Source organism: Notolabrus celidotus, chromosome 4 (genome assembly GCF_009762535.1).
Source record: "Notolabrus celidotus isolate fNotCel1 chromosome 4, fNotCel1.pri, whole genome shotgun sequence".
NCBI lineage: Eukaryota > Metazoa > Chordata > Actinopteri > Labriformes > Labridae > Notolabrus > Notolabrus celidotus.
The window spans coordinates 17,906,598-17,924,390 of record NC_048275.1 but is presented as its reverse complement, the minus strand read 5'-3'; the positions used below and the strand labels follow the sequence as shown (position 1 = coordinate 17,924,390).

Sequence of the window (17,793 nt, the reverse complement as noted above, 5' to 3'; positions counted from 1 at the left end):
TATTAAATATGCTGAGTGTAAGGCTGGCTCATTTTTGCCTTATTCAGCTTTTTTTTTCTCCAGGTATGTCTGTAAGTTTCTAATTAACTCCATAGGGAGGCCTGTCAAGTTTTTTAATCAAGTCTAAAGTCTTTGTGGCTTAAGTCAACAAATATCTACATATCCAGTTTGAAATCTACAAATTTGAGAGCTACTTAGCCTGACGAAACAATTAAAGCAAGCTAGCAATAATAAGATGTTAAATTACTGCAGTCAACGTCAGCAGTCCAGAAGCAGCCACAGATAATCACTAAACAATTGAACCAGTTTATGAGTGAGAAAGTTGAAGTTTTCCCTGAGCTGTTATCCTTTTTCTCTGAGAAATTGGGGTTTTATAGGTAGCAAGGCCCAGTCTGTTCCCGGGGCTGTGGTCTAGCTCTCAGCTCTGGGGAATACATTAGCCCGTCTACAGCAGCTGGAACTTCAGAGGGGAAATGGGGAAAAGTGCTGTACTCACTTGTTCCTGTGAGGAGAGTATGGGGGGAAAAAGAGAAAGCAGCAGGGAGAGAGAAACAGGCAGCAATGTGGTCAAGGCCTGGAAAATGTATCCATATGTCTGGAGGACTGTGAGTTAATGGGCTAATGAGTGCACTGTGTGATGTGGCAACAGCACAATAAAGATAGAACGGATTGTGCTTTAAGTTTTAAAAGGCCTTTCATTAACCTTGCTGTCTTACTCAGAACTTGGACACGTCACATTATCCTGGAAATGCATGCAGTAAACTGGAATCATACAGATTTACCTGGAAAGACTCACTCCGACTTTGAAGCTTGCTGCATATAAGTCAATATGATTTATTTAATCATAACGACTTATTCTGACCCCCACTAACTTGGAAGTAAACCATGCTTTCTTGGAATGACTTCAGAACACTGCATGGAGAATTTTCCATGTCATTTCAGAACATTTTATGGCATGGCCTGTGCAGACATTAACCTTGGTTTATTTATACTGCAAATGCAGCTGAATACAGAGAACCTAATGTTGTCTTGGACCAAGCACCTCATGGTGCACAATTTAGTGGAGAGCATGTGATGCAGGCCTCTTCAGGTTGTTCTGGTACAGTGTTTTAAAAAGCTGCTTTATTGGAGAAAACATGATGCAGGGCCCTCTAGCTTTTCCTTCAAGTGGAGAAACTGTGGTGTACAGACATTTATGAAGGCCGTCAAATAGAGAAAACATGATGGAGGTCCACAGAGGTTGCCCTTCCTGTGGAGAGATTGCAATGCAGTTCCCTGAAGGGTAGCCTTCAAGTGGAGAAAAAATGAGATCAAGTGCCCTTTTTTGTCGCTGTCCTTCCGGGGAAATGTGCCAGCAGAGAAAAACATATGCAGCTCCAAGCTGTCCTTCAAGTCAAGAAAATGAGTTAAATTAGTATCTAAAAATCTTACACTGCAGTGCTTTAGTATTCATAGATATGTAAAGGATTATTATACAACATGTCTCAATACCGTTGAATATGTTATGGACCTGGGATGGTATAAAACACTAAGTATTCCAGCCAAATAATAGAGAGTTCTCAGTAAGGGCTGGATAAAGACTCAGATCATTAAGGAGTCATTGGCATCAACATTAATAGATATTAACAATCTCCATCCCTAAAGTAGACACTGCCAGACTGCAGTGACCTACATGTTGGGGGAATACAAGTAATATGAGAAGGCACTTGGAAAATCATCACCCCAAAAAGATTCTAGAAGATGAGAGGAAAAAAAATCCTACCAGGCCAAAAGACTCTGAAGGAAACGTTTCCAGCCTCACTTTCCCACAACAATACGAGAGCTCAAGAGATCACAAGATGTATTGTTGGATATATAACCAAAGACCTACAGACATTTTTTGTGGTCGACAACAAAGAATACAGACGGTTAGTATACACGCTAGAGCCAAAGTATAAATTCTCATCACTGCCATACTTTAGTCAAACACTATGACCAGCTCTCTACAAAGAGACAAAGGCTGAAGTAACATAGAGGCTGGGGCAAGCAGAGTGGACTTCATGAGCTACTGAGAGCTACAGAAATGGCTTTTTAATCCAAGTCTTCATTTGCCTATATTGATTAATATATAGTGTTATTGCAATATTATCGTGTTTTGAGATTTTGATATTGTTACATTCTTAGTTAATTATACAAAAGAAGTGCATATTCAGAGAAAAAACTAGTTTTATACTTAGCTAATGTTATCATTATAGTAACTAATGAATGAAGTAACTGTAGATAAAGGTTCCTTAAATGTTGATATATTAAAGGCTAACTCTTGAATAAAGTGGGACTTCCACATTAGTTTACAGTGAGCAACAGAACTGAATGAGACATTAAAGATAAACTCTACTGAAAAAGATTAAGTTAAAGTGTTCAACATCATTCCAGTAAAGGAGACATTAATTGAACCTTGTGCTAAAGTCAACTTTTCGAGTCATGAGGTGTGGCAAGGAAAACAGGCCTCATGTCTCCAATAAGGTCTCCTGAAACAATGTTTGTCTCTTTATTACCCATCACCTAGTATTTGGAGGCTCAAAACCAGTCTTTTGGGGAAATTTGCCTGGTGCTGTGTGTGTGTGTGTGTGTGTGTGTGTGTGTGTGTGTGTGTGTGTGTGTGTGTGTGTGTGTGTGTGTGTGTGTGTGTGTGTGTGTGTGTGTGTGTGTGTGTGTCTTTCTCTGTTTACGTGCAGAAAGGAAAAGGAGGAATGTGCCTCCATACAGCCACGTGTTTTTGTATTTATCTGTTTATCAGGATCCCTGTGTAAATGTTTCTCCAGGAAGTCAGAGATGGGAGCATTTCCTCAGATGAAGAGTAGTGATGAACAAACACAAACTTGCATTCAGCTATTCAAATGAGTGAGTGAATGTGTGTGTGTGTGTGTGTGTGTGTGTGTGTGTGTGTGTGTGCAAATGGAAGAGTTGAGGAGGCTCACTGCAGGGACATGGGGGACACACTCCATTGCTCGTGGAAATACACTGCATGTCGTCTTTCAGGGACAGGCGAAGGAGAGATGAATCACATCCTCCTCCCCTCCTGACCCCACCTCCCTCCTTCATGTCTTGTCTCTGGAACCAAAATGGTTCCCATGCTTTAGGATACCGTCTGCTGGGAAAAGGGCCAAGAAAAGTACGCACACATACACTCTTTCTTTTACCCTGCTGGGTCTTCATACACTTTGTCTTGGCCTACTTTTGGCTGTGTGATTGTTTTCCAAGCCCACTGGACAAGCAGTGATGCCTAAAACTGTTTGGACTTCACGTTCATTGACGTCACATCGGGTGCTCATGAGGCAGGATAGACAAGTTTGAAGTCAACCACAGCTACAGTCAATTACCAATCAGTATACTCGATAAAAAGCAGCCATGATGCATCGTTGGCTGTCCGCTTCTGTAACAGAATTTAGACTGAACACGCGTGTCTGTCTTCAGGGTTTAATTTGACCAAATTAGGGTTAAACACATTTTTAAACTTCCCCCTAATGGCACATTTGAGCATATTGGGTTTATTTTAAGATGCATGGTTTTGTGATCCTCCATAGAAATCCACTACATCCAAAAGGTTAAAGCAGTTTTGTTTGTGGTTCTCATGACATTTTAAAAATAAATCAGCAGCAATATGTTTTCCCAACACGTGTTTATTTTGAAAAATCGTACTGTGAATACTTTTCCATGGAATTATGACTTTCTTTCCATGAAAATCTCTCCTAAAAAAGTTGTCAGTGAGTCCTCCTAAATGAAATGTTTATTGAGGATGTTGCCTTTTAACTTTTACATTTTGAAAGGTTTTGGCACCGTGAACATAATTCCATTCATAAAGAAGATTTTCAAAACCTCATCAAACTAAACCAAAATCCTCTACATCTTGTTGGTTTGATACCACAGGAGGTAAGACATGCTTTTATTATTTTTGTTGAAGCAGCTCTTAACCCTTTAGCTAGTTGTTGCTTTTGCTATCGACTAACTTCTTTATTAAAAGTGTTGTATGCCACATTGTGGGTGTTGGCTTTAGGGAAGTGCTACACTGTGCAAGCAGGCATGGCTGTAACCCTCTGATTCCTCAATGAGTTTAGGAGGTTCCAGTGTGCTCCCCCAGTCATATAAAGAATAGTCTAGACTACAGTAAACCTGCCTAGACATATAAAAACCTAAAGGAATTAGTATAAAATCCATAGGATGTACTCTTACTGCTAAATGCAGATACTGTGTCAGTGTTTATATTCCAATTCAAAGTCAAGGCCACAGTGAGGATCCCAGCACGTACCAGGTAAGACGTCTCCTTCAAAGCATCACAGAAAATATACCATGAAAGTACCAAGTACCATAAATACAAGTGTGTAAATACAAAGTTACTCAAGGTTAAAGAGAGGTCTAGTTCCTCTCAAAGACCTCATCTCCTCCCATCATGATGCGTGTAGTCCAGAGTTTTGCGGTGTCTGTAGCCGGAGCCGAGACGCCCTCACGTCTCATGCAAAACTAAACAGAGCAGAACATACATGCAGAACTTGCACACATGTTTGCTCTTACTCTGAAGACTGAAAGCCTCACCAACAACATATGGAAACCATGGTGGTTTCCATACCGGTGTCAGCAAGGATATGTTTTAGCCAGTGTGATTTGAACATGTTAATTACTGTGCAAGGAATTCCATGAGACCTACTTCATGGTTTGATGAACATGTGCTTCTGTAATTGTTACAGTGCGGAAATATTCACCCAATTTCTTTTTTCACAAAACCACAAACATGCATTCATGAGCCTCCTACACAACATACATGCAAGACTGACACAAAGACACTAGGTGCCCCGTCTCCAGCTTGATCTTGTGATCTGACGATGTTATGTTGTGCATGCTGATTCCTGCCCCATTTTTATCAGCATCTGCACAACGCCTAAGGCCACAGGTTCAGACATCAGCCGTTAAACTCTTTGAATTAGTGTATATATTAATTTCACAAGGTAGATGTCATACGTGAATATGCTTTGTGCTTTGAAGTTCCCTGTACTTAAGTAACAGGAGCACTTACGTGTCTGCAGTAGGGCTTATATCCAGTTCAGGTCGTGCACTGACCCAACCAGAGCAGCTTCTGAGTGTAAATGTGTATATTTTGAAGTGGTCTGGCTGTATGTTTAAGCAGTGCCAGGTGTGTGGGTTTCAATTTACAGACTTAACTTGGTGAGGGTTCATAACCAGGCAACCTCCTAGTGTCTGAGTACACATGTGCCCTAGGAACTATTAAATCATCTAAGCTTGACCGGAGTTTAAGTTTGCACCTGGTCCTCCAGTCGTAAAACGGTAGTTTAGTCTAATGGCTTTAAAATGAGCCAAAGAAGGACCAAGGCTGTAATATTAACAATGACACATCTCTATGGCAACTCTGCAGACATTTTGAAGTCTTATCTGCCCTTTTGTCCCCTCGTCACAGTGTCCGCGTTGACCTAACCGTGACAAAATCTGTCTGGGTGCAGGAGGCTGAATCAGGACACAGATAAGTGGCGAAAAATGTGAGAAAGGAGTCTGGAACTTTTCACAGCATGTGCCTCCTTCAGTTGCTTCTTTGGTCAAAATAAACAAGTCCTCCCTTTTTTAATCTGATGCCCCACTTCTTTATCTTATCGACAACACAGAAGAACTTGGCATAACACGTATTTCCATGTGGCTTCGGTGAAAGAAACTTGTGGCATCGTATGGAAGTTGAAAGTCTAAATGATAGGCTTTCGATTTCAGTTCATGTTGATGTTTCCAAACTGATGCTCATTCTGGTCTCAAACCAAACGTAGTCTTTTCCTGGTCATCACCCTGCCAATGTGGGCATTCAAACATCCATGTATTACTAAACAAAACAGTGCTTGACTCATTTGTCTCTGGATCCCTTCCTGTGGTTTGTGGTGTTTGTTGTTCCCCTTGTCCACCATGCCTCCTTCCTTTAAGTGTGGCCATAGTGTCTTCGGGTGAAGTGCCAGAGCAGCGTAGCCTCCGTCTGAAATAGTAGGGTGAGTCACTTGGGTGGTCAGGATCAGGAAAGGCAGACTCACATGGCGGGAGGATTTTCCACGAGTCGTTCCAGATTGCTGAGTGGGCACGATTAGTAAGTGATATGTAAGCTTTGAAATGTGTGTGTTCAGTGTTTGTTCTGCCTTCTCACCCCGATGCTGTGATGTTGTCACCAAACTGATGCATTTTGCACCCTTTATATGTGGTTCTCTGAATGCATTGTGATTTTGCGTGGGTGTAGGATGAGTATAGCCATATATAAGGAGCAAAAACCCTGAGTTGACATTTTGGAAGTACCCAGTTTCCACCTGATAGCAACAGTCACCATGGCAGCACCAGTATCGCTAACAGTTAGCAGTGTCCAGCTGAGTCCTGAATGTGCTGGCATTGACTCACATCCACCTGACGTCCTCTCTCTCTCCCTCTCTCTCAGCAGTGTGTGTTTCTCCTGCTTCCTCTCTCCATCTGGTTATACTCTTATCTTACATGGAGTGTGACCGGAGAAGGGGAGCTAAGGGAGCAGACGGAGGGTGGTGATTACACACACTACTACTCCTGTGTCAGGTGTTTGTTTGTGCGTGTTTGGACATGCCAAATCTGTGTTTCCAAGTTGAAGTAATCCACACTTCTGCAGCCTGTGTGTGTGTGTGTGTGTGTGTGTGTGTGTGTGTGTGTGTGTGTGTGTGTGTGTGTGTGTGTGTGTGTGTGTGTGTGTGTGCGAAGTTAACATCACTGCTGTGTTAGACAAGCCCACAGGAATCAAGAACAGTGAGTCTGACGGTTGTGTTTGTTGATGTTGGTGGATCTGTGTGTGTACAGATAGAAAGTAATGTTGAGACGTTTGCTCCCTCAGTAACTGGCTCTTATTATCTTTGTCATCTTCTAATAATAACTTCACCTCAGAGGTACAAGATCATTTACAACAAACATGCTGAGGATTAAATAAACAGTGTTGTATTCCCTGTGGGGATATTCATTTTTTTATTTCCTGATGTCAAGTCCAATACTTGAGGATCAGACGCTCCAGAGTACCCCCTCATACAATTACAAAAACTGAATGTTATTCATGGAAGCCCACTGATTGCTGACATTTTGCAGGCATAAAACTCTTCACCTCTTTACCCTTGTTCTCTGTTATTTTCTACAGAGCCCCTCTGGTGACATTTGGGAAAAAAATTCAACATTTGTGGCCATGATTAGTAAATCATGGCGGTTGTGCTTGTTCTTCTTCTCTGCATGTAGATAGATTACACACCACCCCTTCCGCGTCGGAATGTGAGGGCTCGTTAATTAATAAATGAAAGCAATTTTTATCTGCTGTTTTTATCAGATAAATTTGTAATATCAGAATATTAAGTAATAACAAAAGATTCCCATTTTTGAGCCAATAGATTATGTATCATGCATCCCTAACTGACACTTGGAGTTTCCCAAAATCCTTTTATTTCAAAATAATGGATCTGCATCAACTAGCATTATTGTCAATACCCAATTTAACATTTAAGATGGTATTAGGAGCAAATAGTAATACCAATATGGATACCAGTGATGGATGGCATCCATACAGATATCAATAACAATACTGGAACACCTGTAGTTCCAGAGAGTCCATTTTTATAATTTCATGTAAACGTATTGATGATTCATTTTTCCTTTAACAGTTAATTTTGTTTAATTCTACAAAGCAAAATGCATGAGCAAGCAGGCATCATCTTCTATGAAAGAGAGTGACATCATTTGTGATATATATGTGTATTTAAAATAGATCCTTTTGTCTGCGTTTGCAGACTCAGTTAATTTGTAGCTTCCCCCTTCTACTATTTATAACTCTGAGTCGTCAAAATGAAAACATACTGTAGGAGGACCATTACGGACAGTTCCTTTTACTTAGCCTCCCCTGCCATCACAGCATTGGGTACAGCCTCTACACAGACTGAACGTGATGTGGTGGCGCGTGGGCTCTGACTGCGGGCTTTCTGGCAGAGATGATTTCATTCGAAGAAGGAAACTGTCACTGTGGATGGATAAATATATCCTCTCTGTGTCTGTCTGCTTAGACGAGCACACAGTAGCCTGGTTTCCACTGCCCAGTGTAACAGAGCTAACCAGAGCTCAAGGTAGTCATTATTTACAACATATCAGACCATTTTCCAGCATCTCTAGTTTATTGGTGCATACTTGCCATTAGGAATGATTTTTCAGCTGGGCTCAGTTTCAGTCCAAGAAAGAAGCCCTTTGATCCTGATTATTTGAATTTTAAGTTGTTTGGCATAATTGAAGTGGAAAATGAGAAAATGTTTTTGTGTGGGAGCAATATCATGCAGCACTATGTGTTTAGACGACTTGTGGTTTTGCTGTAATTATTTTCCGGCTGTCCACTCATAAACCACATGATCATAACAAGAACTCAAAGCTCAGGAGAGTAATTGCAATAAAGTTGAGTTTTTTTCTTGCTAGAAGTGTTGAAATGATTCTATTCTCTTTGATGCTGTATCATGGAATTAACTTTTTTTCTTAATTGCAGCATATCAACCAATAAAGGCCTTTTGTTTTACAGCTGATTCTGTTGTCCTGTCCTAATTGTTCATTTTATACACTTATCCTGCATATGGCTCTACATTAACCTTGGTTTTATCCTGCTAAGCTTAATGGATCTTCCTTAAACTTTTTCCTTCAGTGTTCTGAACATGTGTTCCGTCTCTGTTATTTCTCTCATGCAGACCAAGCTTCCTGTCCTGTTGCTGGGCAGATCTTCAGACCTGAGGCCGGGGGAGTTTGTTGTCGCCATTGGAAGCCCGTTTTCCCTCCAGAACACAGTTACCACAGGAATAGTCAGCACCACTCAACGAGGCGGCAGAGAGCTGGGCCTTCGAAACTCAGACATGGACTATATTCAGACTGATGCCATCATCAATGTACGAGAAAGACGATGCATTTTTTAAATGAATGTACACATTGTTTATGTCAAAAATAATGATGAACAATCTTTTTGCTTCACAGTACGGCAACTCAGGAGGGCCTTTAGTAAATCTGGTAAGTGTTTTTTGTATCATTTCAGTGGCACACTGAACAAATTTTTCTGCCTCATGACATGTGAAAATGTATGAAACAACACACTGTTGATATGAGAAACTAAGCTGAGGTTTGCTGTCTCAGGATGGCGAGGTGATTGGAATCAACACCCTGAAAGTGACAGCTGGTATCTCCTTCGCCATACCCTCAGACAAAATTCGAGAGTTCCTGGCAGAGTCCTATGACAGACAGTCTCGAGGTACGAGCTCTCACTGACAAGACTTACAATATTTTCTCTTTATTGTTTCTCTTCAATCACCATGACAAGCTGTGGCAGGCACATTTTGAAAATTGGCTGTAAGGGTTGGACACAGATCTCTGTGCTCATTCAAAAAAGGTCCATATGCTCGGCACTGTTTCTGTGCAGGGTATTTCTCAACTCTGTATGCACCCATGAGATATGATGACAACATTTCTGGCTTTATGAATCGTTGCCCAGCATTACCAGTCACAGAAATGGCACTGCATGTAAATTATAAAGAAGTGAATGCCAGAGTATGCCAGGTTTTTCATTTCATTTTACTGCTTTTCACCCTTTGCCTTGGGTAGTGTTTTGGAACAGCAAACACATGTGTGTTTTATGTGTGACTGCCAACGTGGCTGCTTGATTTGATTTGTCTGTATGATGATATAACTACAAAAACAAGACTTCCCAAATGTATTCTACCACATGTGGAAGATTGATTATATTTATTTTGTGTTATGGTCTATCTTCAGGGAGAGGAGCTGCCAAAAAGAAGTATATTGGTGTGAGGATGATGACTCTTACTCCAGGGTAAGTTGCACACTTTCTTGTAAAGTAATAGCCAAACTTCAACTCCAGTAATCTCTTTACAGATTCTGTTCACACATTCATAAAAATGAAGAGTCATGTATGCATTGCTTTGGTATGAAACCCATAAAGTTTGAATCACATATTAGAAGGTTTTGAAGTATGCAGGACAAAATCACCCTAAAGAAGAGCAGCTGTAATCTGACAATGAATTATCAGCATGCAAGTGCATCTAATAATCTGTTAGATTAAAGTAAACGAACGGAAAATTGGTTTCTCTCTCTGAAGTTAGCATTAGTGAAGCCTCTGTGTAACTTGCTATTTACAGTAAAACTGAGACCCCCCCCCCCCAAATCAAATCAGGGAGGGTTAAATAAACATCACATTTGATAACAACACATCATTTCTTCTCAACTTTCTCATGGACTTGCTTACAAATCTGCATAATGATGTTTTTATTAAGACCCATTTTTTATGAGTACACCACAAGAAAATCAGTTTCCTTTTCGGGTCATACTGCTTAAGTTAGTCAGAGTAAAGCAAGTTAAGAAGCAATGATGTGTGACATTCATGTCACATGTATAACTTATTATTTACAGTGAAACTGAGACTCATCCCCAAAAAATGAATGGAGCGCTCCTCCTGACAATGTCATAAACCAAAAAATTATGACATCTATTTTCCAGACAAATCTGGAAGGATGAATGTCACGACTCATTTAATCTGAACACATCATTGCTTCTGAATTTGCTTACTGAACTGTAAGCAATGCAAAGCATAGCATAGGAGAGGAAGCCTTGGCTGGAAATGTTTATATCTAACTGCTAGCCACATCAGAATGAAAATAGCTGAGTGGTTCTGAGGTTGCCCCTGCATTAATGTTAAGGTGAATTTGAATTGATATTAAATGATTGCCCTTATCATACTCAGACATTAACACTTACATCTATTTTTTTGTGTTGACAGGCTAGCCAAGGAGCTGAAGACTCGACACCATGACTTTCCTGACATCACCTCTGGAGCTTATGTTATGGAGGTCATCGCAAAAACACCAGCTGCAACGTAAGGAAAATATTTTTGCACATATGGCTTTCAAGGTGTAAGCTCAGTCCAGACTTACTTGGTTTGCGACTTCATGGTTTGGCGCAAAATCCCAGACTTTTTCTCGGCTTTGGGATATTGCCTTTGGCACTTTGAGCTCTACACATGCACTTTATCCTCGTAAGACTATCATCACTCTCCATGCAGCCTCTGCTCCACTCTCACATTGCAAATAGACGGTATATTTAATTTCCTTCTTTTATTTAATTTCCCACCTTTAGCTGTCAAGTGTGCACATAAACACACTCACAAAGCCTCCTACACAACTGTCTCCAAGCACAAAGTTAATTCATGGCTCACACCAGCGTGCCTGGAGTTCCTGGCCCTCCAAAATATCCCCCTCCTCCCACAATCCAGCCCACTCCAATCACCTACCACCACCACAACTCCAGCAGAGTGGGGGCTTGGGAGACGCTGAGGTCAGCTATTTCCTGCAAACCTCATGCAGGGAGGTTACTAGCTGCGCTGTGGTTTTCTTGCGCTGGCTCACCCAGCCCACTCCAGAGTGGCGGCCCCAATAAGGCCTTGTCAGAGTTTAATTGTTGCTTAATAACTATGCTGTTTTGCATAACATTTCTTTTGTCTTTTCCCCCTCATGTATAAAACCTCAGTCCGTTTCTGTTTATTGTGACCTTTCTTCTGGAACTCTTCACCCTGCCACAGAGAATTTTTCAATGTGCTCTGTTGGAGCAGCTAAGTGTAATGACAGGATTATACTTCGCTTGTGTTAATTGGTGCAAGTGAAGGTGTGGTGGTCTGCACTCACATGTGGATGCCATCAAGCAGCTGTGGTGAGAGTCAGCGTTTGATATCACTGCCTGAGTCTGTGCGTGATTTCAGGTTTACAACTTTTGGCTAATAGATTTTTACAAGCTTAGCGCTAAAACCTTGCTGTGCTCTCATGATTATTTCATCATTAGATCTCTTACAACAGATGTTACACTGGGTGAGATTTTTGCCAGCAGACCTGTAAACAAACCTGGCCAAGTAAAATGTGTCAGAGTTGTATAAAACTCTATAAAAAGGGCCATGACTTAATTTTATTTTGTTGAGTAATACGTTATATCTGTTGGCCAGAAAATCAACCTGCTGTTTTATTTATTTGTCCTGAAATCTGAAGTAACTCCTTATGTTGAGAAAAACTACCACATTTAATCACTGGAAGATAAAGCTGGAAATGATTTTTTTTTCATCCAAAGTGAATCCATTAAATGTTAGCAAAACAATGTTGGTGTCAGTAACTAATCTCTGACTCCCTTACCTGAATGGATGCATCGCTGTGGGCCCTTGGGGTCTGCCTAAGTGTGTAAACTTGACTAATGGGTCATAAATATAAAGTTTAATTTGAAGAAAGTAGACAAATTACTTCCTAAAAACAGAGCAAAGTAGATTAAAGTCATTTTTACCGTACTACAGAAGTCAGTTGTACCTATGCTGAGTACTGTTTTTGGGGGCGGGTGGTGGTGGATGGTTCAACACCAGGATGGTAAACATGGGACTGTTTCAATTTTTAAAAACACTACCTTTGTAAAATAAATTAAAGAAAATGTCGACCCAGGGGATTAACTACATGATGTTTTTAATCACTATGGAAGAATAATGGGAGCGTGGGAAAGCCTTTAAATGTGCAATTAATGCAATTTGGGTTTGGTTCATTCTTTTTATGGGATTTTTTGACAATTAAAGCACAGATTGTAAGCATACTAAAACTCTATCATTTTTGAAAACTGTATTAAGATAAAGATTTTAAACAACACTGCCCCTTTCATTTGTTTTAAGCCTTTTTGCACTTATTAGATGGTATATGATGTAGTGATAATGAAAGATAGCAGTGGGGTTGACCAAGAAGCAACCCCCAGTGCTGAAAAATTAAGCCAATGCAGAGGTGTCACAAACTGCAGTTCCTCGAGTGTCCACTTGAGGCTGGCTACAAACTCCAAGGACTCCCTTTTCAAGCTCATATTAAAGTTCTCATTTTCATAGGAGAATAATTCAACATTTTTAAAATCCATGCACTGTATCAGGATGGATATTAGAGGGGTGGCTGATTTAACTGACGTGAGCATGTTGAAGCTGTTTGCCAGGTCACTCTGCTCTGCTCTCAACTCCACTGTGCTGGTTTCAAGAGTGACTTAAAGTTAGTTGAAGTCAGCATTTCCATCTTTGGGCTTCATAACACCTCTTCAAAAACCAATAAGTGACTCCACTGAGACAACATCCATGTTTATAGTCTATGGGTTTGACATGCAACAGTTGTATTAAACTGTTGAAGTGTCCAACCAATGGCCAGGATCTTAAACCTCATGTAGAGCAACAGCACTCCTCTTTTGCTGGCTAGTATACCCTCCAGTCCAATAAACCACTTTGGGCTATAACTACTAGAACATCATATCCCACAAATAAGACAATCAGGCCCAAAAAATGAAAAAAAAAAGCTGTAATTTTTTTCCTATTATCCACATGTACTTGCCGTTTAAGCCCTCAGTCAGTCCTCTCTTCTTCTTCTCTCCTTCAGTGCTGGACTCAAAGAGCATGATGTCATCATCTCAATAAACGGCCAGAGGATCTCAACAGCGACTGATGTCAGTGCTGCCATCAAGACTGCTGACACCTTGAGGGTAGTTGTGCGCCGTGGAAATGAGGACGCTATCCTAACAGTTGTTCCAATGGAGATTGACCCTTGACCCTCAATAGGAAAAAACACAGGAGCTGGAGCTAGTTTTTACTCATTACCAGTGGACCTTAAATTTGATGGGGGGGCTTTTACTGACACGCCCTCTCCCTGTGGCCAAAGGCCAGTGTTGCCACACATCCAGGAAAATTCTGGCTTTGTCTTGAAAGGAATGTATGGAGGCTGAGAATGGCCAAAATAGCAGTTATTTTTTATGCTGTAATCTTGAGATCACAAGTTAAGTGCTTAATAATCTTGAAATAACATGTTGAGGGGTTTATATAGTTTGTTATCTCAAGAAAACAAACAGAACATTTTCCAGATAACGAAGTCATTGATTCTGAGAAAATGCTTTAAGTTTCCCTGAGAACAGTTAATAATCTCAGAGGACTCAATAATTAGCGTTGAGATCATTTACGCACACATGATTTAAACTTTCTACATCACTGTCATGGCTGATGAGTCTGATAACTTAATTAACAGTGTTATGCTGACTCAACTGAATGTTGTCTCTTCCACCATGATTTTCTTCATGTTTCGACTTGAATTGAAATACTGTCCCTTTAAATTAGCTGTGACAGATGTCAAGAGCTCATCTGGATTGCATGGCACTCCTGATGTCTGATAGAAGTAATAAGAGGGACAGATTTTGCCCGTGACAATAGGATGGATACCTCTTGAGTAAGAAATAAAATTATGATTTTATGTTAACAGTTCTGAAAAAACTTTTTCCAGGCTTTTTTTTAGCATCTGTAGAAAATGCCTAAGTGATTCCACTTTTAGTCTTTAACCCTTTAAACATTTCTACTACTGTGTGGTCACAAGTTAGTTTAATGAATTGGTTACAGGCATCTTATTTTAACAGCTTTCTCTTGTTTTGTCTTTTTTATATGGACTTTGGCTCAGTCAGGCCTTCCTCTGCAAATCCTGGGCAACTTAAGAGACATGATGAGCAAATCTGATTTGTATAATTGTTTTATAAACTCCTTTTTAAAGTACTGTAGAATCTTTTTATCTATTAAGTGATGTATACTGAGAAGAAAATAAAGTTTATGTTCTTTTGTTTTGACTCTCACCCTTCAAACTTTCATTTTCTTTGTTTCTTTTTCACTAGCGTTCACTGACACACAAAGAAAACACAATTTCAGATAGATTGCACCAAGGCGCCCATTACCGTATTTTCTTTGTGTGTTCAGAGTTTACTTAGCAATTGCTCATCCACACACACACACACACACACACACACACACACACACACACACACACACACACACACACACACACACACACACACACGCACGCACACACAGGCACACACAAGTGGCCACAAAACAAATGGAGATCTGGTTTAGATTTGTTTTTATTGCCTTCATATGGGCTTGATAGTGGTCTGGTGTGATTGTTGGGCCAGGGGCTCTGCAGGCTGACCTCAGAGACAGGAGTGCGAGCCAAAACAGAGATCCGACCCACGATGCATCGGTCACAGATGATGGCCTCGCATGAGTACACTCAGTGTTTTGGTAGAGATCTCAGTGCACCACATAAATTTTGGATGAAGATTATGAAATAGATCCCATGAGAACTCAGGGGACCAACACAAAATGTAACCAGCTTCAAAATTAACAGGAAGGTTTGGGACCGGAACTTTCACTACATGTGAAAAAGAAAAAAAAGGGTTTTATTCTATACTTTAAACCACAGTAAGTCCACTGAAAGTGGTGCTATGTTGTGCCAACCATAGCAATGTTAAATACACTTTAAACACCTTTACAAATATGTTTAAGAGACAGAATAAGATACTTGATTGCATTTGAATTTCAGACCACGCCTTCAATAACCAGTGGAAGTGTATACATCTTACCACCTTTTTTCCATTCCCATAAACCACATGCTAACTATATGAAAAACAGATACTTTCCAATGGTGTTGAATAGCTTGAAGGCATGTTTCATAATCTTACAAAATCTTATGCATCTTCTGGAAATTAAATATACTTTGACTTCTTCTGGTCTGAATTTATCACACACCCAGTTCCTAGATTTGTGGTCAAAGGCACAGATGTACATTATTTTTAAATATAGACTCCGACTTAAGTGTGACAGAAAGTGTTGCTGCCATCTCATGGCTTTGCACCAGTGTTGCAGTTTCTCTCATCTTAATTCTCCCTGCACTGTTTCAGTACTTTGTACAGATGTTACACTTAGAGGTAAGTGTTTATATTTCACTTGGCAGTGGCCCAAATGTGTGACTCATTTTTTCCAATACTGCATAACATTCAAAAAGATTACAGTATGCATAGTATTGGACCCAGCTGTACAGTTTGTCTGTTAATGATGAAATAACTGCTGGACTGCCAAAACTAAGCTCCAACCCATCAGTCATGTATGGCCTGGCCATATTACCTCACCATCTCTGGGCCTTGATATGGAGTGACACACACTTTGTCAGCTCAAATATGTGCAGATGCCAGAAAACCGTTACACTGAATAACTGTGATACGTGCTCTTCTTTGATTTATCTCCATACAAATACTGTAAAATGATACATATGACATGACAGTGAAAAGCACTGGACTATTCATCATCTGGAAAACTAAGTAGGTCATAGTTTTTCTACTTTACTGTTGATTTAATGGTCTAACAGTTTCAGGACTAATATTAATCTGTGGATGACTTGTTTACACATGATTTGATTCTGAATATAGGTCTGTACTACACAAGTTATTTTGTTTATTTTGGATTATATTGTGAAAACTGAAAAGCACTATCAATGCCTCCCATAGAAATCTGATCCTTCTTTAGTCACAGCTGTCACCAGAAAAGTGACCACATGCACCATCTTTAAAATTGCTTTCATGCATTCAAGTAGATGTTTTGATGTCTGATTGGGCTGAGTTATAGTACGTCAGTGTTGATACAATCTGGACCACTTTGCCTTGCAGACCCTGGGATGTTCATAACACTATTCATTTACATGATACCATCTGCACACCAGACAGAGCAAGTGTTAGTGATATGTATGAGTTCTGTTTCCAGTATGCTGCAGGTGTCTGAACATTTACTTCAGCGAGCACATAACAGTCAAACTCGTTTGAATAAAATTCAATGTCTTTTGATATAAGATATACTTTATTCTACTTTAAACATTATAAAACATCTACAGCAAGTTCCATTTACAGGTTAAAAATAAAACCCACCCTGGTTACCTGTGAGATATCTATTATCTTTGATCTGACAAAAGCCTTCAGTGACTGGAGTCACAAAAACTGCCTCCTACTGAACTCCACAAAGACAAAGGAAATGATAGTAGATTTCCGAAGATCCAGGCTCTCCACTGGCTAGTTAACATTCAAGGGGTGGACATCGAGGTGGTGCCAACCTACAAATATCCAGGTGTACACCTGGACAAGAAGTTGGACTGGTCCCTTAACACAGATGCACTCTACAGGAAGGGGCAGAGCCGCCTCTTTTTCTTAAGGAGGCTCAGATCCTTAGACATCTGCAGTAAGATGCTGCAGATGTTTTATCAGTCTGTGATGGCAAGTGTGTTATTCTATGCTGCGGTCTGCTGGGAAAGCAGTATAAAACACAAGGATGCAAGGCGACTCGACAAACAATTGAAAAAAGCTGGCACTGTGATTGGAACCAGGCTCGACTCACTGGGGGCTGTGGTGGAGAGATGCACACAGAAGAAGCTGAGGCCATTCTAAATTACATAGATCATCCACTTCACAACTTCTTTGTGGACCAGAGAAACAGCAGCAGTGGACGGCTCATCTCTCTGCGCTGCAGGACTGAGAGATGCAGAAAGTCATTCATCCCTGCAGCTATTAGCCTTCATTTTGTATGACCATAATTTTTTATTAGTTTTCATTAGTTGGTGTAGTCAGAACCATCTGGAGCTGAACCCGCTCAAGACGGTAGAGATGACACTGGACTTCAGGAAGCCCCCCCCCCCCCTCTTTCAGGTTCCTAGGATCCACTATCTCCTGGGACCTGAGGTGGACCTCCCACATAGACACAATCAGAAAAAAGTCCCAGCAGAGGATGTACTTCCTGCGTCAGCTCAGGAAGTTCAACCTGCCCCAGGAGCTGCTGATCATGTTTTACACCTACATCATCCAGTCTGTTCTGTGCACCTCCATCACTGTCTGGTTTGGATC

At 40.5% G+C, this 17,793-nt stretch overlaps 1 protein-coding gene across 1 annotated transcript in view; it reads left to right on the top strand.

Moving 5' to 3' along the window:
- Positions 1-14,715, top strand: part of htra1a (HtrA serine peptidase 1a) — a 30,272-nt gene extending 15,557 nt beyond the window's left edge. The window contains exons 4-9 of the mRNA XM_034681054.1: positions 8,736-8,930; positions 9,016-9,048; positions 9,172-9,286; positions 9,805-9,862; positions 10,826-10,921; positions 13,476-14,715. Of these exons, the coding sequence (XP_034536945.1) occupies positions 8,736-8,930; positions 9,016-9,048; positions 9,172-9,286; positions 9,805-9,862; positions 10,826-10,921; positions 13,476-13,644 (666 nt within the window). The 3' untranslated portion in view covers positions 13,645-14,715. The remainder of the gene's footprint in view (positions 1-8,735; positions 8,931-9,015; positions 9,049-9,171; positions 9,287-9,804; positions 9,863-10,825; positions 10,922-13,475) is intronic.
- Positions 14,716-17,793: the final 3,078 nt, after the last annotated feature.